Raw genomic sequence first — 15,028 nt, 5'->3', positions numbered from 1 at the left:
GCTTGGTTATATGGGACTGCATTCATGTCTGAGATGTATCACCATTTCTATGGGCTCTGTTTACAATGACGGATCTTTCCATCTTCTGACTGCTGTGCACCTGGAAAACCTGTGTGACAGAAAGTGCTTTGTGTCACCAAACAACTTGCAACCATGAACTATTGTCAGCAGTTTAAGCTGTTTTTACAGCTAATTAGTCTGATGTCAGGCTTTTAAATAGCGTTATCAGACGCTATAAGACCCATAGATGTGGGTCAATAGGGGCCTACTACACCCACTAGTAGGTTGTATCATCTATTCACATGGTAGATCACCAAAAGAAGGTACAAAAGTACATGATAGCGACCTCTAGTGACCGTAGTAATTATGACAGGAGCAGAAGCAGAAGTCAGGTGCTGTAGTATAGACAGTGTGAAACTCCATAAGGGGTGGAGGTGAGGGAATATGGATGGGACACAAACAAAGGGTTTTCACCCAGCAGACTGGAGTTTGCATCCCGTGTGAGAGAAGAAGAAGAAACCTTTAATTGTCATAGTACGGCCTCTGCATTTAACCCATCCTAAGTAATTTTAGGAGCAGTGGACTGCTGCAAGCGCCCGGGGAGCAACTTGAGGTTAAGTGTCAGTGAGAGTAAACATGACCTGAAAAGTCTTTTTTATAATTGATATAGTTTGAAAATAGAGCTTCCCAGTGTAGTCAGAACAGTTGCTGACATTAAAATATGGCCTCGTATAAATGACTATGGCCAGGTTTTATGTTGAAGCCAGGGAATGTCTTATCATGCAGAAACAGGACTGTAGATTAGAAGTAAATTACGAGGTAGATTTGGCTCATAAATGGTCCATTGAAATCGTTCTTTAAGATTTGTGAGAGTGTTCCATCAGCTAACGGAGCATTTTGTTCCCCACGAAACATGTCCACAATTCTTCCCTGCTCCCTGAGAGAATCCGCCTGAAAAACAGACTCTCGTAGGATGATAGTAGATGCCGTGACACTGCCAGATGTCTGGTAGAGGGGGCGAATAAGAGTTGGATGAGCCGGGCTGTAAAACCATAGTGAAGACGGCTCACTAACCTGGGTGGAACGGAACATACTGGACACCGATGACACATTGTCGTCATATTCTCTGCAGACGAAGCCGGTGCCTCAGCAGGGATGACCGGAGACAGTGGCGGAGCATTGGCTGCCGGAGCGGGGTCTTCGGTGGCCCGGTCTCATCGAAGCATCGGAAGTGAACCCGCTGATGGCGTCTAATCTAAGGGTCAGCGCTTGGCAGCCCGGGCAGGACTGGTGGCTGCTGAACACCGCTCTCTGCAGCCGTCGTAAAGATCCGTCCCGGCGAGGTTCTTGAGGTGGCGACTCCATCCATGGAGATGTAGCAGTCAGTGGGCAATGGCCGATTGCTGAAGAGAAAAGGATGCTAGGCAGCGCTGGACGCTGCCTTATATACTGTTGTAATGCACGTATTCGATAGGCACGTCCTGATTGGCCGGCTACGTTTTATGCAAATCTCAGTGGGCGAACTTGTGCGTTTGATCAGAGGAGAGTCCAGTAGAGGACGGAGTAGGGCTGCACAATTAATTGAATATTAATCGCAAGCATGATTTGGGCTTCCCACAATTAAAGAACAATATCGACTGCGATATTGACGTTTAATATGCTCCGCTCATAGAAAAAAACTCTGCTGGATGAATCAAGCACTTCCTAAACTAACAGCACGTCAATCAGAAGCTGATTGAAGCCGTCCGGTTTTCAGCAGTCTCATATGTGCAGCCACCACATGATGGTTTTACGTCAGCACACAGCGCACAGTCAGTGACGTCACAGCCACACAAACACACAACATGTTGTCGGTGTGGAAGTTCTTCAGTGAGTAAACGAGGCATAAAGCTGCAATCTGTCACAATGCCAATCCAAAATAAGCATCCCTTCCAAAATAAGCCGTGAAGGAACAACCTTAAGACACTTGGAACAACTAACATGATCAGATACTTATTACATTGTAATTCATTCCCATGATGCTGCTCAAAGTAATCATAATGACCGGCTCGTCTGCAGACAGCACGGAGCACGTTATGGTGCGTTCAAGCTCTACTCAGTAAAAATTAGTATTGGGCGATGGTAAATTATAACGCTATCATGATGCCTTCCAATGTAATCTTGTAAAATGTAGTTTTTGGTGAGAAACTTGAAAACTCCAGAGTGCTCAGGAGTTCAAATCAGTGTGATGAAGGTGCTCTTTGGTGGGGTACACAAAGGTTAAAAAAAAATACGCTTTCTTAAGGCTGTTTGTTCCGCTACGCGTGGGTTGTTACCCAGCTCAATCTGAACATGTACTAGCATTGATTTTAGCATTTCATCATGAAATAGCCATTTCAATAAAGGCTTTTTACTTTTTGCCAGAAGAGTGCCTTGGACTGCCCCTTTTTTGAAGTTTATAATATATAATTAGAACTACTAATTCCCACATTTATTTTAATCAAAGCAAATATTTAAATAAAAATACAATCATATATTTCCTAATCATTTGAACTTTGCTTTGAACTCGTTGCTAAGTGCAATAAAACTCAGCTCTGCGGCTAACAGCGCGTTGGCTCTGCGGCTAACAGCGCGTCAGCTCTGCGGCTAACAGCGCGTTAGCTCTGCTGCTAACAGCGCGTTAGCTCTGCGGCTAACAGCTCATTAGCTCGGCGGGTAACAGCGCGTTGGCTTGGCGGCTAACAGCGCGTTGGTTCTGCGGCTAACAGCGCGTTGGCTCTGCGGCTAACAGCGCGTTAGTTCTGCGGCTAACAGCGCATTAGCTCGGCGGGTAACAGCGCGTTGGCTCGGCGGGTAACAGCGCGTTATAATATTGTATCGTATCGAGATCGTGAACCCAATATCGTGTATCGTATCGTATCGTGAGCTGAGTGAATCGTCACACCCCTAGTGTATGTATATATTGATATACTGAAAGACAGAATTTGGACCTTAACTGTGTCTGTCCATCTGTCCAACATTGTTTCTTGAGTAAAATCTGAGTAAATGGTAAATGGACTTTTTTAGTCTTCCGACATCTCAAAGCTCTTCACACTACATGTCAGCAATCACCCATTCACACGCACATTCATACACTGATGTCAGCATTCACCCATTCACACACACATTCACACACTGATGACAGCATTCACCCATTCACACACACATTCATACACTGATGTCAGCATTCATCCATTCACACACACATTCACACACTGATGACAGCATTCACCCATTCACACACACATTCATACACTGATGTCAGCATTCACCCATTCACACACACATTCATACACTACATGTCAGCATTCACCCATTCACACACACATTCATACACGGATGTCAGCATTCACTCATTCACAAACACATTCATAGACTGATGTCAGCATTCATCCATTCACACACACATTCATACACTGATGTCAGCATTCACCCACCCATTCACACACACATTCATACACTGATGTCAGCATTCATCCATTCACACACACACACATTCACACACTTATGTCAGCATTCATCCATTCACACACTGATGACAGCATTCACCCATTCACACACACATTCATACACTGATGTCATCATTCATCCATTCACACACACACATTCACACACTTATGTCAGCATTCATCCATTCACACACTGATGACAGCATTCACCCATTCACACACACATTCATACACTACATGTCAGCATTCACCCATTCACACACACATTCATACACTGATGTCAGCATTCATCCATTCACACACTGATGACAGCATTCACCCATTCACACACACATTCATACACTGATGTCAGCATTCACCCATTCACACACACATTCATACACTACATGTCAGCATTCACCCATTCACACACACATTCATACACTGATGTCAGCATTCATCCATTCACACACACATTCATACACTGATGTCAGCATTCATCCATTCACACACTGATGACAGCATTCACCCATTCACACACACATTCATACACTGATGTCAGCATTCACCCATTCACACACACATTCTTACACTACATGACAGCATTCACCCATTCACACACACACTCATAGATTGATAACAGCATTCATCCATCCACACACACATTCATACACTGATGTCAACATTCACCCATTCACACACACATTCATAGATTGATAACAGCATTCATCCATTCACACACACATTCATACACTGATGTCATCATTCACCCATTCACACACACATTCATACACTGATGTCAGCATTCACCCATTCACACACACATTTATACACTGATGTCAGCATTCACCCATTCACACACACATTCATAGATTGATAACAGCATTCATCCATTCACACACATATTCATACACTGATGTCATCATTCATTCATTCACACACACATTCACACACTGATGTCATCATTCACCCATTCACACACACATTCATACACTGATGTCATCATTCATCCATTCACACACACATTCATACACTGATGTCACCGTTCACCCATTCACACACACATTCATACACTAATGTCAGCATTCACCCATTCACACACACATTCATAGATTGATAACAGCATTCATCCATTCACACACACATTCATACACTGATGTCATCATTCATCCATTCACACACACATTCATACACTGATGTCATCATTCATCCATTCACACACACATTCATACACTGATGTCATCATCAAATCAAATCAAATCAAATCAATTTATTTTTGTATAGCGTCAAATCACAACAGAAGTTATCTCAAGACGCTTTATATGTAGAGCAGGTCTATGACCGTACACCATAGTTTTGAGACCCAACAGGATCCACCAAGCGCACTGTGGCCAGGAAAAACTCCCCGATTACTGGGAAGAAACCTGGAGCAGAACCGGGCGCAGGGCGGGCGGCCATCTGCCGAGACCGGCTGGGGGGATAGATAGATAGAGTGAGAGAGAGAGAGAGATAGAGAGAGAGAGATATAGAAGCAGCCACAATAGCAGTCTAGCAGCTGTAATAACTAATACAAGTAGGGCTGATAACACAAAACCAATAGTGGTGGATGGAAAGAGTGATAATACAACTATCGGAAAGCCAGCACTGTCCAGCATCTCTCCTCAGTACGTCCATGTGTATTGGTGTGGGACGTCCCTGCGATCGATGCCCGTGCATTGGTTCCTGCAGCATCAGCATGCTTGCTGGGAGCTCTTGATGTCTTTGGCAGTGATTGAGAAGTGTTATTCTCCAGGCTGCCACATTGTCATTAGGTGTTGGAAATCCCTCGTTAGCATTGGTAGTCCCTCGTACAGACGTAGTTAATTAGGGATGGTAGCAGTTGGTGTCAAGCAGGCACCGACGCGGCAGCAGATGCAGCCACAATACCGGAGACCACCAAGATCCAGGTGAAACCCTGCTCCAAGTGTACCCATGCTCCAGGTATAACCTCGTTCCCTGGTGTGATCCCGCTCCAGGTATGACCTCACTCCAGGTGTGACCCCGCTCCACGGTTAGCTGCGAGACAAGGAGGCACAAGGACTCCCGGGAAGGAATGAAGTTAGTAACAACATGGACATGGGACATGAGTATATACAGAAGGAGAGGGGAGCTCAGTGTGTCATAGGAAGTTCCTTATGACAGTGTGTCATAGGAAGTCCCCCGGCAGTCTATGCCTATAGCAGCTTAAGTATAAGCGTTATCAAAGAGGAAAGTCTTTAGCCTACTCTTAAATGTAGAGACGGTGTCTGCCTCCCGGACTGAAACTGGGAGCTGGTTCCAGAGAAGAGGAGCTTGATAGCTGAAGGCTCTGGCTCCCATTCTACGTTTGGAGACTCTAGGAACCTCAAGTAACCCTGCATTCTGTGAGCGCAGTGCTCTAGTGGGGTAGTAGGGTACTATGAGCTCTTTAAGATATGATGGGGCCTGACCGTTTAGCGCTTTGTAGGTGAGGAGGACGATTTTAAAATCTATTCTAGATTTTACAGGCAGCCAGTGTAGAGAAGCTAATACAGGCATAATATGATCTCTTTTTCTAGTTCTAGTCAGTACACGTGCTGCAGCATTCTGGATCAACTGGAGAGTCTTAAGAGACTTATTGGAGCAGCCTGATAATAAGGAATTGCAGTAATCGAGTCTAGAGGTAACAAATGCATGGACTAATTTTTCTGCATCATTTTGACACAGGATGTGCCTGATCTTCGCAATGTTACGTAGATGAAAGAAGGCAGTCCGTGAGGTTTGTTTTATGTGAGAGTTAAAGGACATATCCTGGTCGAAGACAACTCCCAGATTCCTTACGGTGGTGCTGGAGGCCAGGGCAATGCCATCTAAAGTAACTATATCATTAGATAATTTGTTTCGGAGGTGCTCAGGGCCTAGTACAATAACTTCAGTTTTGTCTGAGTTTAACATCAGGAAATTGCAGGTCATCCAGGTTTTTATGTCCTTAAGGCATGCTTGAAGTTTAGTTAACTGGTTTGTTTCGTCTGGCTTGATTGATAGATATAATTGAGTATCATCTGCATAACAATGAAAGTTTATGGAGTGTTTTCTAATAACATTGCCTAAGGGAAGCATATATAAGGTAAATAGAATTGGTCCAAGTACAGAACCCTGTGGAACTCCGTGACTAACTTTGGCGTACATGGAGGACTCATCGTTGACATGTACAAACTGAGATCGATCTGATAAATAGGACTTAAACCAACTTAGTGCAGTTCCTTTAATGCCAATTAAATGTTCCAGTCTTTGTAATAGGATGTCATGGTCAATGGTGTCGAAAGCAGCACTGAGATCTAGCAAGACAAGTACAGAGACAAGTCCTTTGTCCGATGCCATTAGAAGGTCATTTGTAATCTTCACTAGTGCTGTCTCTGTGCTATGGTGCACTCTAAATCCTGACTGATAATCTTTGAATAAATGATTGTTCTGTAGAAAGTCACACAGCTGACTGGCAACTACTTTCTCGAGTATTTTGGAGGTAAAGGGAAGGTTAGATATAGGTCTATAGTTGGCTAGGACCTCTGGATCAAGAGTGGGTTTTTTAAGAAGAGGTTTAATTACAGCTACTTTAAAGGACTGTGGTACATAGCCTGTTAGTAAAGACACATTGATCATATCCAGTAAAGAGGTGCTAACTAGAGGTACAACTTCTTTAAGCAGTTTAGTTGGGATGGGGTCTAGGAGACAGGTAGATGATTTAGATGAGGAGATCAGTGAGGTTAATTTGTGGAGATCAATAGGAGAAAAGCAGTCTAAATATATATCAGGTTGTACAGCTGTTTCTAAGGTTCCTAAGTTTGAGGATAAATTGGTACCAGTTGACGGTAGGAGGTGATTAATTTTGTCTCTAATAGTTATGATTTTATCATTAAAGAAACTCATGAAGTCACTACTACTGAGGGTTGTAGGAATACATGGCTCAATAGAGCTGTGACTTTCTGTCAGCCTGGCTACAGTGCTGAATAGAAACCTGGGGTTGTTCTTATTTTTCTCTATTAATGATGAGTAATGGGCTGCTCTGGCATCACAGAGAGCCTTCCTATATGTTTTAAGACTATCTTGCCAGACTAAATGAGATTCTTCCTGTTTGGTGGAACGCCATATCCTTTCCAGTTTCCTCGATGCTTGCTTTAATTTGCGTGTTTGAGGGTTATACCATGGAGCTGACTTCCTTTGTTTTACTAACTTCTTTTTTAGAGGGGCAACAGAATCAAGTGTGATTCGCAGTGAGTCTGTAGCACTATCTACAAGATGATCAATTTGGGTAGGGCTAAAGTTAGCATACGAGTCCTCTGTTATATTGAGACATGGTATTGAATTTAATGCTGATGGAATCGCTTCCTTAAATTTAGCTACAACACTATTGGATAGACATCTAGTGTACACACTTTTATCTGATGGTGTATAGTCTAGTAATAAGAATTCAAAAGTGATTAAATAATGGTCTGATAAAAGAGAGTTCTGTGGAAAAACAATTAAATGTTCAATTTCAACGCCATATGACATAACAAGGTCGAGGGTGTGGTTAAAGCGGTGAGTGGGTTTATGCACGTTCTGCGAGAAACCAATTGAATCTAATAAAGAGATAAACGCAGTACTGAGGCTATCATTATCAACGTCCACATGAATATTAAAATCACCTACTATAACGACTTTATCTGTTTTCAGGACTAAGCTTGATAGAAACTCTGAGAATTCAGATAGAAATTCAGAATATGGGCCTGGAGCGCGGTACACTATAACAAATAAAATTGGCTGTAGTGCTTTCCAGGTTGGGTGTGAAAGACTAAGAACAAGGCTTTCAAATGAGTTATAATTTAGTTTAGTTTTAGGGTTTATTAATAGGCTTGAGTCGAAGATGGCTGCAACTCCACCTCCTCGGCCGGTGTCTCGAGGAATGTGAGTATTAATATGACTCGGGGGAGTGGATTCGTTTAGGCTGACATATTCTTCCTGACACAGCCAGGTTTCAGTAAGACAAAATAAATCAATGTGATTATCTGATATTAAATCATTTACTAGTAGAGCTTTAGATGACAGAGATCTGATATTTAAGAGTCCACATTTAATTCTCCTGTTTTGTTGCTTTATTGCAGTGCTAGTGTTAGATTTTATTAGATTATTATGTTTAGCTCCTCTTCTGTTTACTTTTGATTTAATTAATTTAGGTGGGGCAGACACAGTCTCAGTTAGGTTTGGGTTTAAGCTATGGGTGGGTAACTGCTCTAATGGAAGCGCAGAGAAGTGTGTAAGACTACAGCTCTGCGTCCTGGAATGACCTCTGGTTTGTCATGGATTTGTTCCACCAACAATCTTGGTCAGATTTCTGGATAAGAGAGCCGCACCATCCAAAGTAGGATGAATGCCGTCTCTCCTAATCAGACCAGGAATTCCCCAGAAAGGGTTCCAATTGTCAATGAAGCCCACATCGTTTGCTGGACACCACCACGACAGCCAGCTGTGGAATGACTTCATGCGGCTATACATGTCGTCACTGGTCAAATTGGGGAGGGGACCAGAGAAAACTACGGAGTCCGACATTGTTTTTGCATATGCACACACCGATTGGACATTAACTTTAGTGACCTCCGATCGACGTAACCGGGTGTCATTACCGCCGACGTGAATAACAATCTTACTGTATTTACGTTTATCCTTAGCCAGCAGTTTCAAAACAGATTCAATGTCGCCCGCTCTGGCCCCCGGGATGCAATTAACTATGGCAGCTGGCTTCGCTAACTTCACGTTCCGCAAAATGGAGCTGCCGATAACCAGAGTTGGTTTCTCAGCGGGTGTGTCGCTGAGTGAGGAATATCTGTTAGAAACGTGAAGTGGTTGGTGGTTAACCGTGGGCTTCAGGGTATGACTATGCTTCCTTCGGACAGTCACCCAGCCTCCCGGCTGCTCGGGGGTTGCCGGGGGACGGCTAGCAGAAGCTAAGCTTGGCCGGTCTGCACCGGCTAGGGGCTGGCTAACTACAGAAGCTGAAGCTAAAGTGCAGAACCGGGCTTCTAACTCGCTAACCCTCGCCTCCAATGCAGCGAATGCACTACACCTAATACATGTACCACTAGCTCTAAAGGAGGCAGAGGAATAACTAAACATAAGACACACAGAGCAGGGGAGAGCAGGAGAAGGAGAGAGAACAGGAGAAGGAGAGAGAACAGGAGAGCAGGGGAGAGGAGAAGCCATCGCTAACGGCTAAGCTACTGCTAAGCTACTGTTATGCTACGATACGATAGCCCAGCTAGCGTTAGCCGAGCTGAAAATGTGTGGTTAAGTCTCTAAAGAGGAGCGAGGTGTGAGTGCTTAAGCAGAACTAGTGTAGATATAAATGTAGCGGGTAATTATCCGCTGTAATGAAGAGTATATAACTATATTGCCCTGGATGTGCTAGAGCAGCTACAGAACACAGCAGCACACAGAAAGACAGGCAACCGGAAATGAGGCAATACGCTTACCGTAAGCACGTCACAGCTGATGCCTCATTCATCCATTCACACACACATTCACACACTGATGTCATCATTCACCCATTCACACACACATTCATACACTGATGTCATCATTCATCCATTCACACACACATTCATACACTGATGTCATCATTCATCCATTCACACACACATTCATACACTGATGTCATCATTCACCCATTCACACACACATTCATAAACTGATGTCATCATTCATCCATTCACACACACATTCATACACTGATGTCAGCATTCACCCATTCACACACACATTCATAGATTGATAACAGCATTCATCCATTCACACACACATTCATACACTGATGTCATCATTCATCCATTCACACACACATTCATACACTGATGTCATCATTCACCCATTCACACACACATTCATACACTGATGTCAGCATTCACCCATTCACACACACATTCATAGATTGAAAACAGCATTCATCCATTCACACACACATTCATACACTGATGTCATCATTCACCCATTCACACACACATTCATACACTGATGTCAGCATTCACCCAGTCACACACACATTCATACACTGATGTCAGCATTCACCCATTCACACACACATTCATAGATTGAAAACAGCATTCATCCATTCACACACACATTCATACACTGATGGCAGAGGCTGCCATGCAAGGAACCAACCTGCTCATCAGATTCTAATCTAATTATTCAACCACACTCGTCCATCGATGGCTCAGCCTTCAGGAGCAATTTGGGGTTCAGTATCTTGCCCGAGGACAATCTGACATGCGCATTGGAGGATCTGGAGATCGGACCACCAATCTTCCGATTAATGGACGACCTGCTCCATCTCCTGAGCCTCTGGTCTGATTTTGACAAAACCCGGAGGGATGAAGCAACTTTGAATTTCCACCGTTTAAAGATGAGCTAAGGGGCTTAAAAGAGGTGCCTTGAGAAAAGGTCAGAATTTGTAGCTCGGACATTGTGTATCACGGCTTGTCCAATTTAATGCAATTTGGACAGATAGTCAATTTCAGCTCTCTGTTGGCCTTTAGAATAATACACTGATTATCCTTAAGGCTTGGGTACTACATAACAGAAAGTGTGATTAGCATAAAATTGATATTTCTGTTGTGGTTTCACCTACAAATGACTATTTGCTCTTTTAACAATGAATGTTGGTATTGTTTGAATTCAACATTGGTGAAATAGCTGAATGGTGCAGTGCTTTCTAAAGATATGTGACCTTGTTAGAACTCACTATACTAAGACCAAAACAATGGCTATGCAATACACACTCATGGTTAGTCCTGTCTTTATAGACACTTCTTGTATTAATGTCCTAAGTACAGGTTTGCTTTTCACACCATGGCTGTAGCTTTCTGATCTGTGAATTACTGCGGTAAATCTCTATATATACACACAGGATTTTGATGAAATCCAAAATAATCTTTTCCTCCTTGTCTTGTGCAAATGCATCAGAAACAATATGCATCCCTCACATTCAGGACTCTCATAACCTATTACATCAGGTGACATGATGACTGTTGCCTGCAGACTTTCTCAGTTGTTGTAGCTAATTAATGTTAATTCTGTGAGTTGGCCAAACTACAAAATTAAACTCTTTGCTAAAAACGGGGTGTACCATACATACTCGGCCAAAGGAGATTTGAACATTTGAAAAGTTAAAGAATCTACTGTTAGTGGATCTATCTATAAACGTATTCTGATATCTGACTGGTGCTGTCATATTTCTGCCTCATAGCTAACAAACACATGGACTCAGCAAGCACAGACAGACAAGGCAAAGGCCTTGAACCATCTCGTATGCCTCCAAGTTACTGTTCTGTTGACTTAGGTGAAATGTGGGCGGATTCGAAGAAAAGATAATGCGACTGCAGGATACCTCAATGTATTTGGTGGATTAACATTGAAAGAATAACACTGCATAGAAGTTTTCTGTGACTACGAAAACATGTTTGCATTCCTCTTTGTTGGAAAATTCTGTAACGAACGCCAAGAGAAACTTGGACACTGCTGAAGTGTTTCCCAAGGCTGTGGTTCACTTTACAGTAAGAACAGACTTAACTGTTTGTATTGTTGTACCTGAGGTTAGTAGCACTGTAAGAGTGTAATGACATTTTTAGTAGGAAAGCGGCATTTTATATTGGATCTATGAAGTGAGATCTGTTGAGCTACGACTAACCGAAAGAGTCAGCAGTTTGGCAGGTAAACATAAATTGAATAATAAAGCCATGAACAGCCCTGATTACTCCATTAAGAACTGGAAGTATTACTTTGTTTTAATATCACAACACAACAGGGATTGCACTTTGTAAATTTTGTCTCATTCTATAGAAACGATTTTTAAAGGCTGTTCAGAAAGCTAGGGTTGGTAATCTTAAGAAACTAGCAAGAGCATGCTATATTTAAAAAAGAATGTATCCATCCAAAAAAGCCAGCCCAGAGTTGCCAACTTGTTTCCAATGAAAGCAGCTAGCAGCAGAAGCTCCAAAGTTCCCTATATCTAGGGAGAAAGTGGCCAAGTCAGCTACACTGACAGTCCGTCCTTTCAGGCCTCCCTCAAAAACAACCCCCCCAAAATGATCATTATGTACGTGCAAAACGAACATGGTTATTGTTAGTACTCACAGCTCCGGTGTGGGGCAGCGTAACAAGCTAAAAACACAACTAGTGAGGCACCAATCCAACTTTTTTTGTCCAGATACCGATAGCGATACCTGAGCTTTGGGTCTCTGCCGATACTGAGTACCGATCCGATACCAGTGTTTAATTTATATGCTGTATCCTTCACTGTGTGGAAGTGACTGGGATTATTCTTTTATGTGTAAGGCAACATACTGTTCAGCAGGTATATCTGGTTCAGGTTTCACACTTCCATAGATCAGCTTTGAACCAAAATGAGTAGCAGTACATCCAAATTCACAAATGTAGTCTAGTTGGGTCCTGTGTAGGGCTGGGACGATACACCTATCTCCCGGTTCGATACTATCACCATACTTGGGTGCCGATTCGATATGTATTGAGATTCTAAAAGTATTGCGATTCGATATTACGATTTATTACAATTTGTGTTAACTTCTTTAACACTAGACCATGGGGAAAAGTTGACTTTTACTCTCTAAACATCTAAATTAATCCAGTAAGAATGTTTGATTTTCAGCATGTATGTAGTCAGAGATGTCCTGAAGTCAAATATATCAGTCATTGTCAGGAATTATTTCTAAAAAAAAATTCCAGCAACCCAAAAATCAAGAAAGAATTAAAGCTGCAAGCAGCGATGATCGGGCCCTCGCCCCCGTGTGCACGTCGGGGGAAAGCGCACGTCGGGTTACCCGCTGTCGTGCATTCCCATGAAAGTCGGACACCGCAGGCCACAGTTAGAGTTTATTTTCTGCTTGGAGCATGTGGCGCTGGATATGACCTGTTGAGAACATGTGGGGCGTCCTTTAAAGGCACTTCTATGAGGGTATGATGGAATTAGTCTTCTCCAGAGTCTTGCTTCAGAGAGACTAGAGGTGAATTACAAAAAAAAAAAAACTTGAATGTAATTAAAAAAAGTGAAGTTATTCATACCAATATTACAGCATATGAGCAGACATAACATGACCTTTTGAGCCGCTTAGAGCAAGTGTGTAGCTCTGCAGTGACAAGAGGAACATTAGCAGTAGACGCCCTCCTGCTTCCACCCTGTACCTTGTAATATTGCATGGCTTGTCTCTGTTAATTAGCTTCCTGGTGTAGATTCAGCAAAAAAGGCCAGTTCATGACCTATTGAGTTTTCCTGTTCTACAGTTTGGAGGAAAATTGATTTCAGTGTGACATGTTCCTTTTTTAAATGAATGTTAATGCACTTTGCCTACCAACAAACTACTGTAACTGTTTAACCCTCTGAGACCCGCTGACTGACTTTACTGTCTTTCAGAGGCTCTATCAGGTTCCGTTTTAGAGCTAGAGTGAAGTAATAATGTCATGCTAGCATAAGTAGGTTAAATAAAGCTCCAAATTTAGGTTAAATTTAAAAATGTTTTAAAAACTTGCATGCCCATTTTCAAAGAGGTCCCTTGACCTCTGACCTCCAGATATGTGAATGTAAATGGGTTCTATGGGTACCCACGAGTCTCCCCTTTACAGACATGCACACTTTATGATAATCACATGCAGTATAAATATGTTATAGTCACCTACTCTGAAATGGTGTGTTTTGATATTTTGTGCATACTGGGGTCCCTAAACAGTCTTGAATTACATAAATTGGGTATCACTGTAAAGCTGAGTCTCTTGTGGATCAAATGAGCCCAACTCCATTCATGTGTGATGATGTTAGTCCCCATAGGAGACATTTCATTGCAGGGATACCATTTTTTTTTTAAAACTTGACATCACTGTATAAAATGACCTGTGTTAAATGGACTTGAATTTATATAGCGCTTTTCTATTCTTCCGACCACTCAAAGCTCTTTACACTACATATTAGCATTCACCCATTCACACACACATTCATACAATGCCAACCTGCCAGGATCTGATCTAAATACTCATTCACACACCGATGGCGATGCCTTCGGGAGCAATTTGGGGTTAAGTGTCTTGCTCAAGGACACATCAACATATGACCGGAGCAGCCGGGGATCGAACCACCGACCTTCTGATTGGTAGACCTGCTCTACTCTCTGAGCCGCAGCCACAGAGGTGGTGACCTCTAGGATAATCACAGCCTCATGAAACTTTACAGCCACAAACTAGAGACCTAGAGCATTCAGAGGATGGATGGATCAAACTAGAGACCTAGAGCATTCAGAGGATGGATGGATCAAACTAGAGACCTAGAGCATTCAGAGGATGGATGGATCAAACTAGAGACCTAGAGCATTCAGAGGATGGATGGATCAAACTAGAGACGTAGAGCATTCAGAGGATGGATGGATCAAACTAGAGACCTAGAGCATTTAGAGGATGGATGGATCAAACTAAAGACCTAGAGCATTCAGAGGATGGATGGATCAAACTAGAGACCCAGAGCATTCAGAGGATGGATGTATCAAACTAGA

General features: G+C 42.7%; 2 protein-coding genes across 17 annotated transcripts in view; one reads left to right on the top strand and one right to left on the bottom strand.

Moving 5' to 3' along the window:
• gulp1a (GULP PTB domain containing engulfment adaptor 1a) overlaps positions 1-15,028 on the top strand; it is a 167,642-nt gene that overhangs the window by 73,285 nt on the left and 79,329 nt on the right. The window lies entirely within an intron of this gene.
• Positions 8,214-9,956, bottom strand: LOC141782065 (uncharacterized). Its single transcript, XM_074658105.1, has one exon. The coding sequence runs from the start codon at positions 9,678-9,680 to the stop codon at positions 8,778-8,780; it is 903 nt and encodes a 300-aa protein (XP_074514206.1). The 5' UTR covers positions 9,681-9,956; the 3' UTR covers positions 8,214-8,777.

This window comes from Sebastes fasciatus, chromosome 14 (genome assembly GCF_043250625.1).
Source record: "Sebastes fasciatus isolate fSebFas1 chromosome 14, fSebFas1.pri, whole genome shotgun sequence".
NCBI lineage: Eukaryota > Metazoa > Chordata > Actinopteri > Perciformes > Sebastidae > Sebastes > Sebastes fasciatus.
The sequence above is the reverse complement of the archived record's forward strand: the minus strand, read 5'-3'. Positions and strand labels throughout refer to the sequence as shown.

Bases quoted from the DNA above. Each gene is read 5' to 3' on its own strand.
- LOC141782065 (XM_074658105.1), bottom strand. From the start codon at position 9,680: ATGGCTTCTCCTCTCCCCTGCTCTCCTGTTCTCTCTCCTTCTCCTGTT.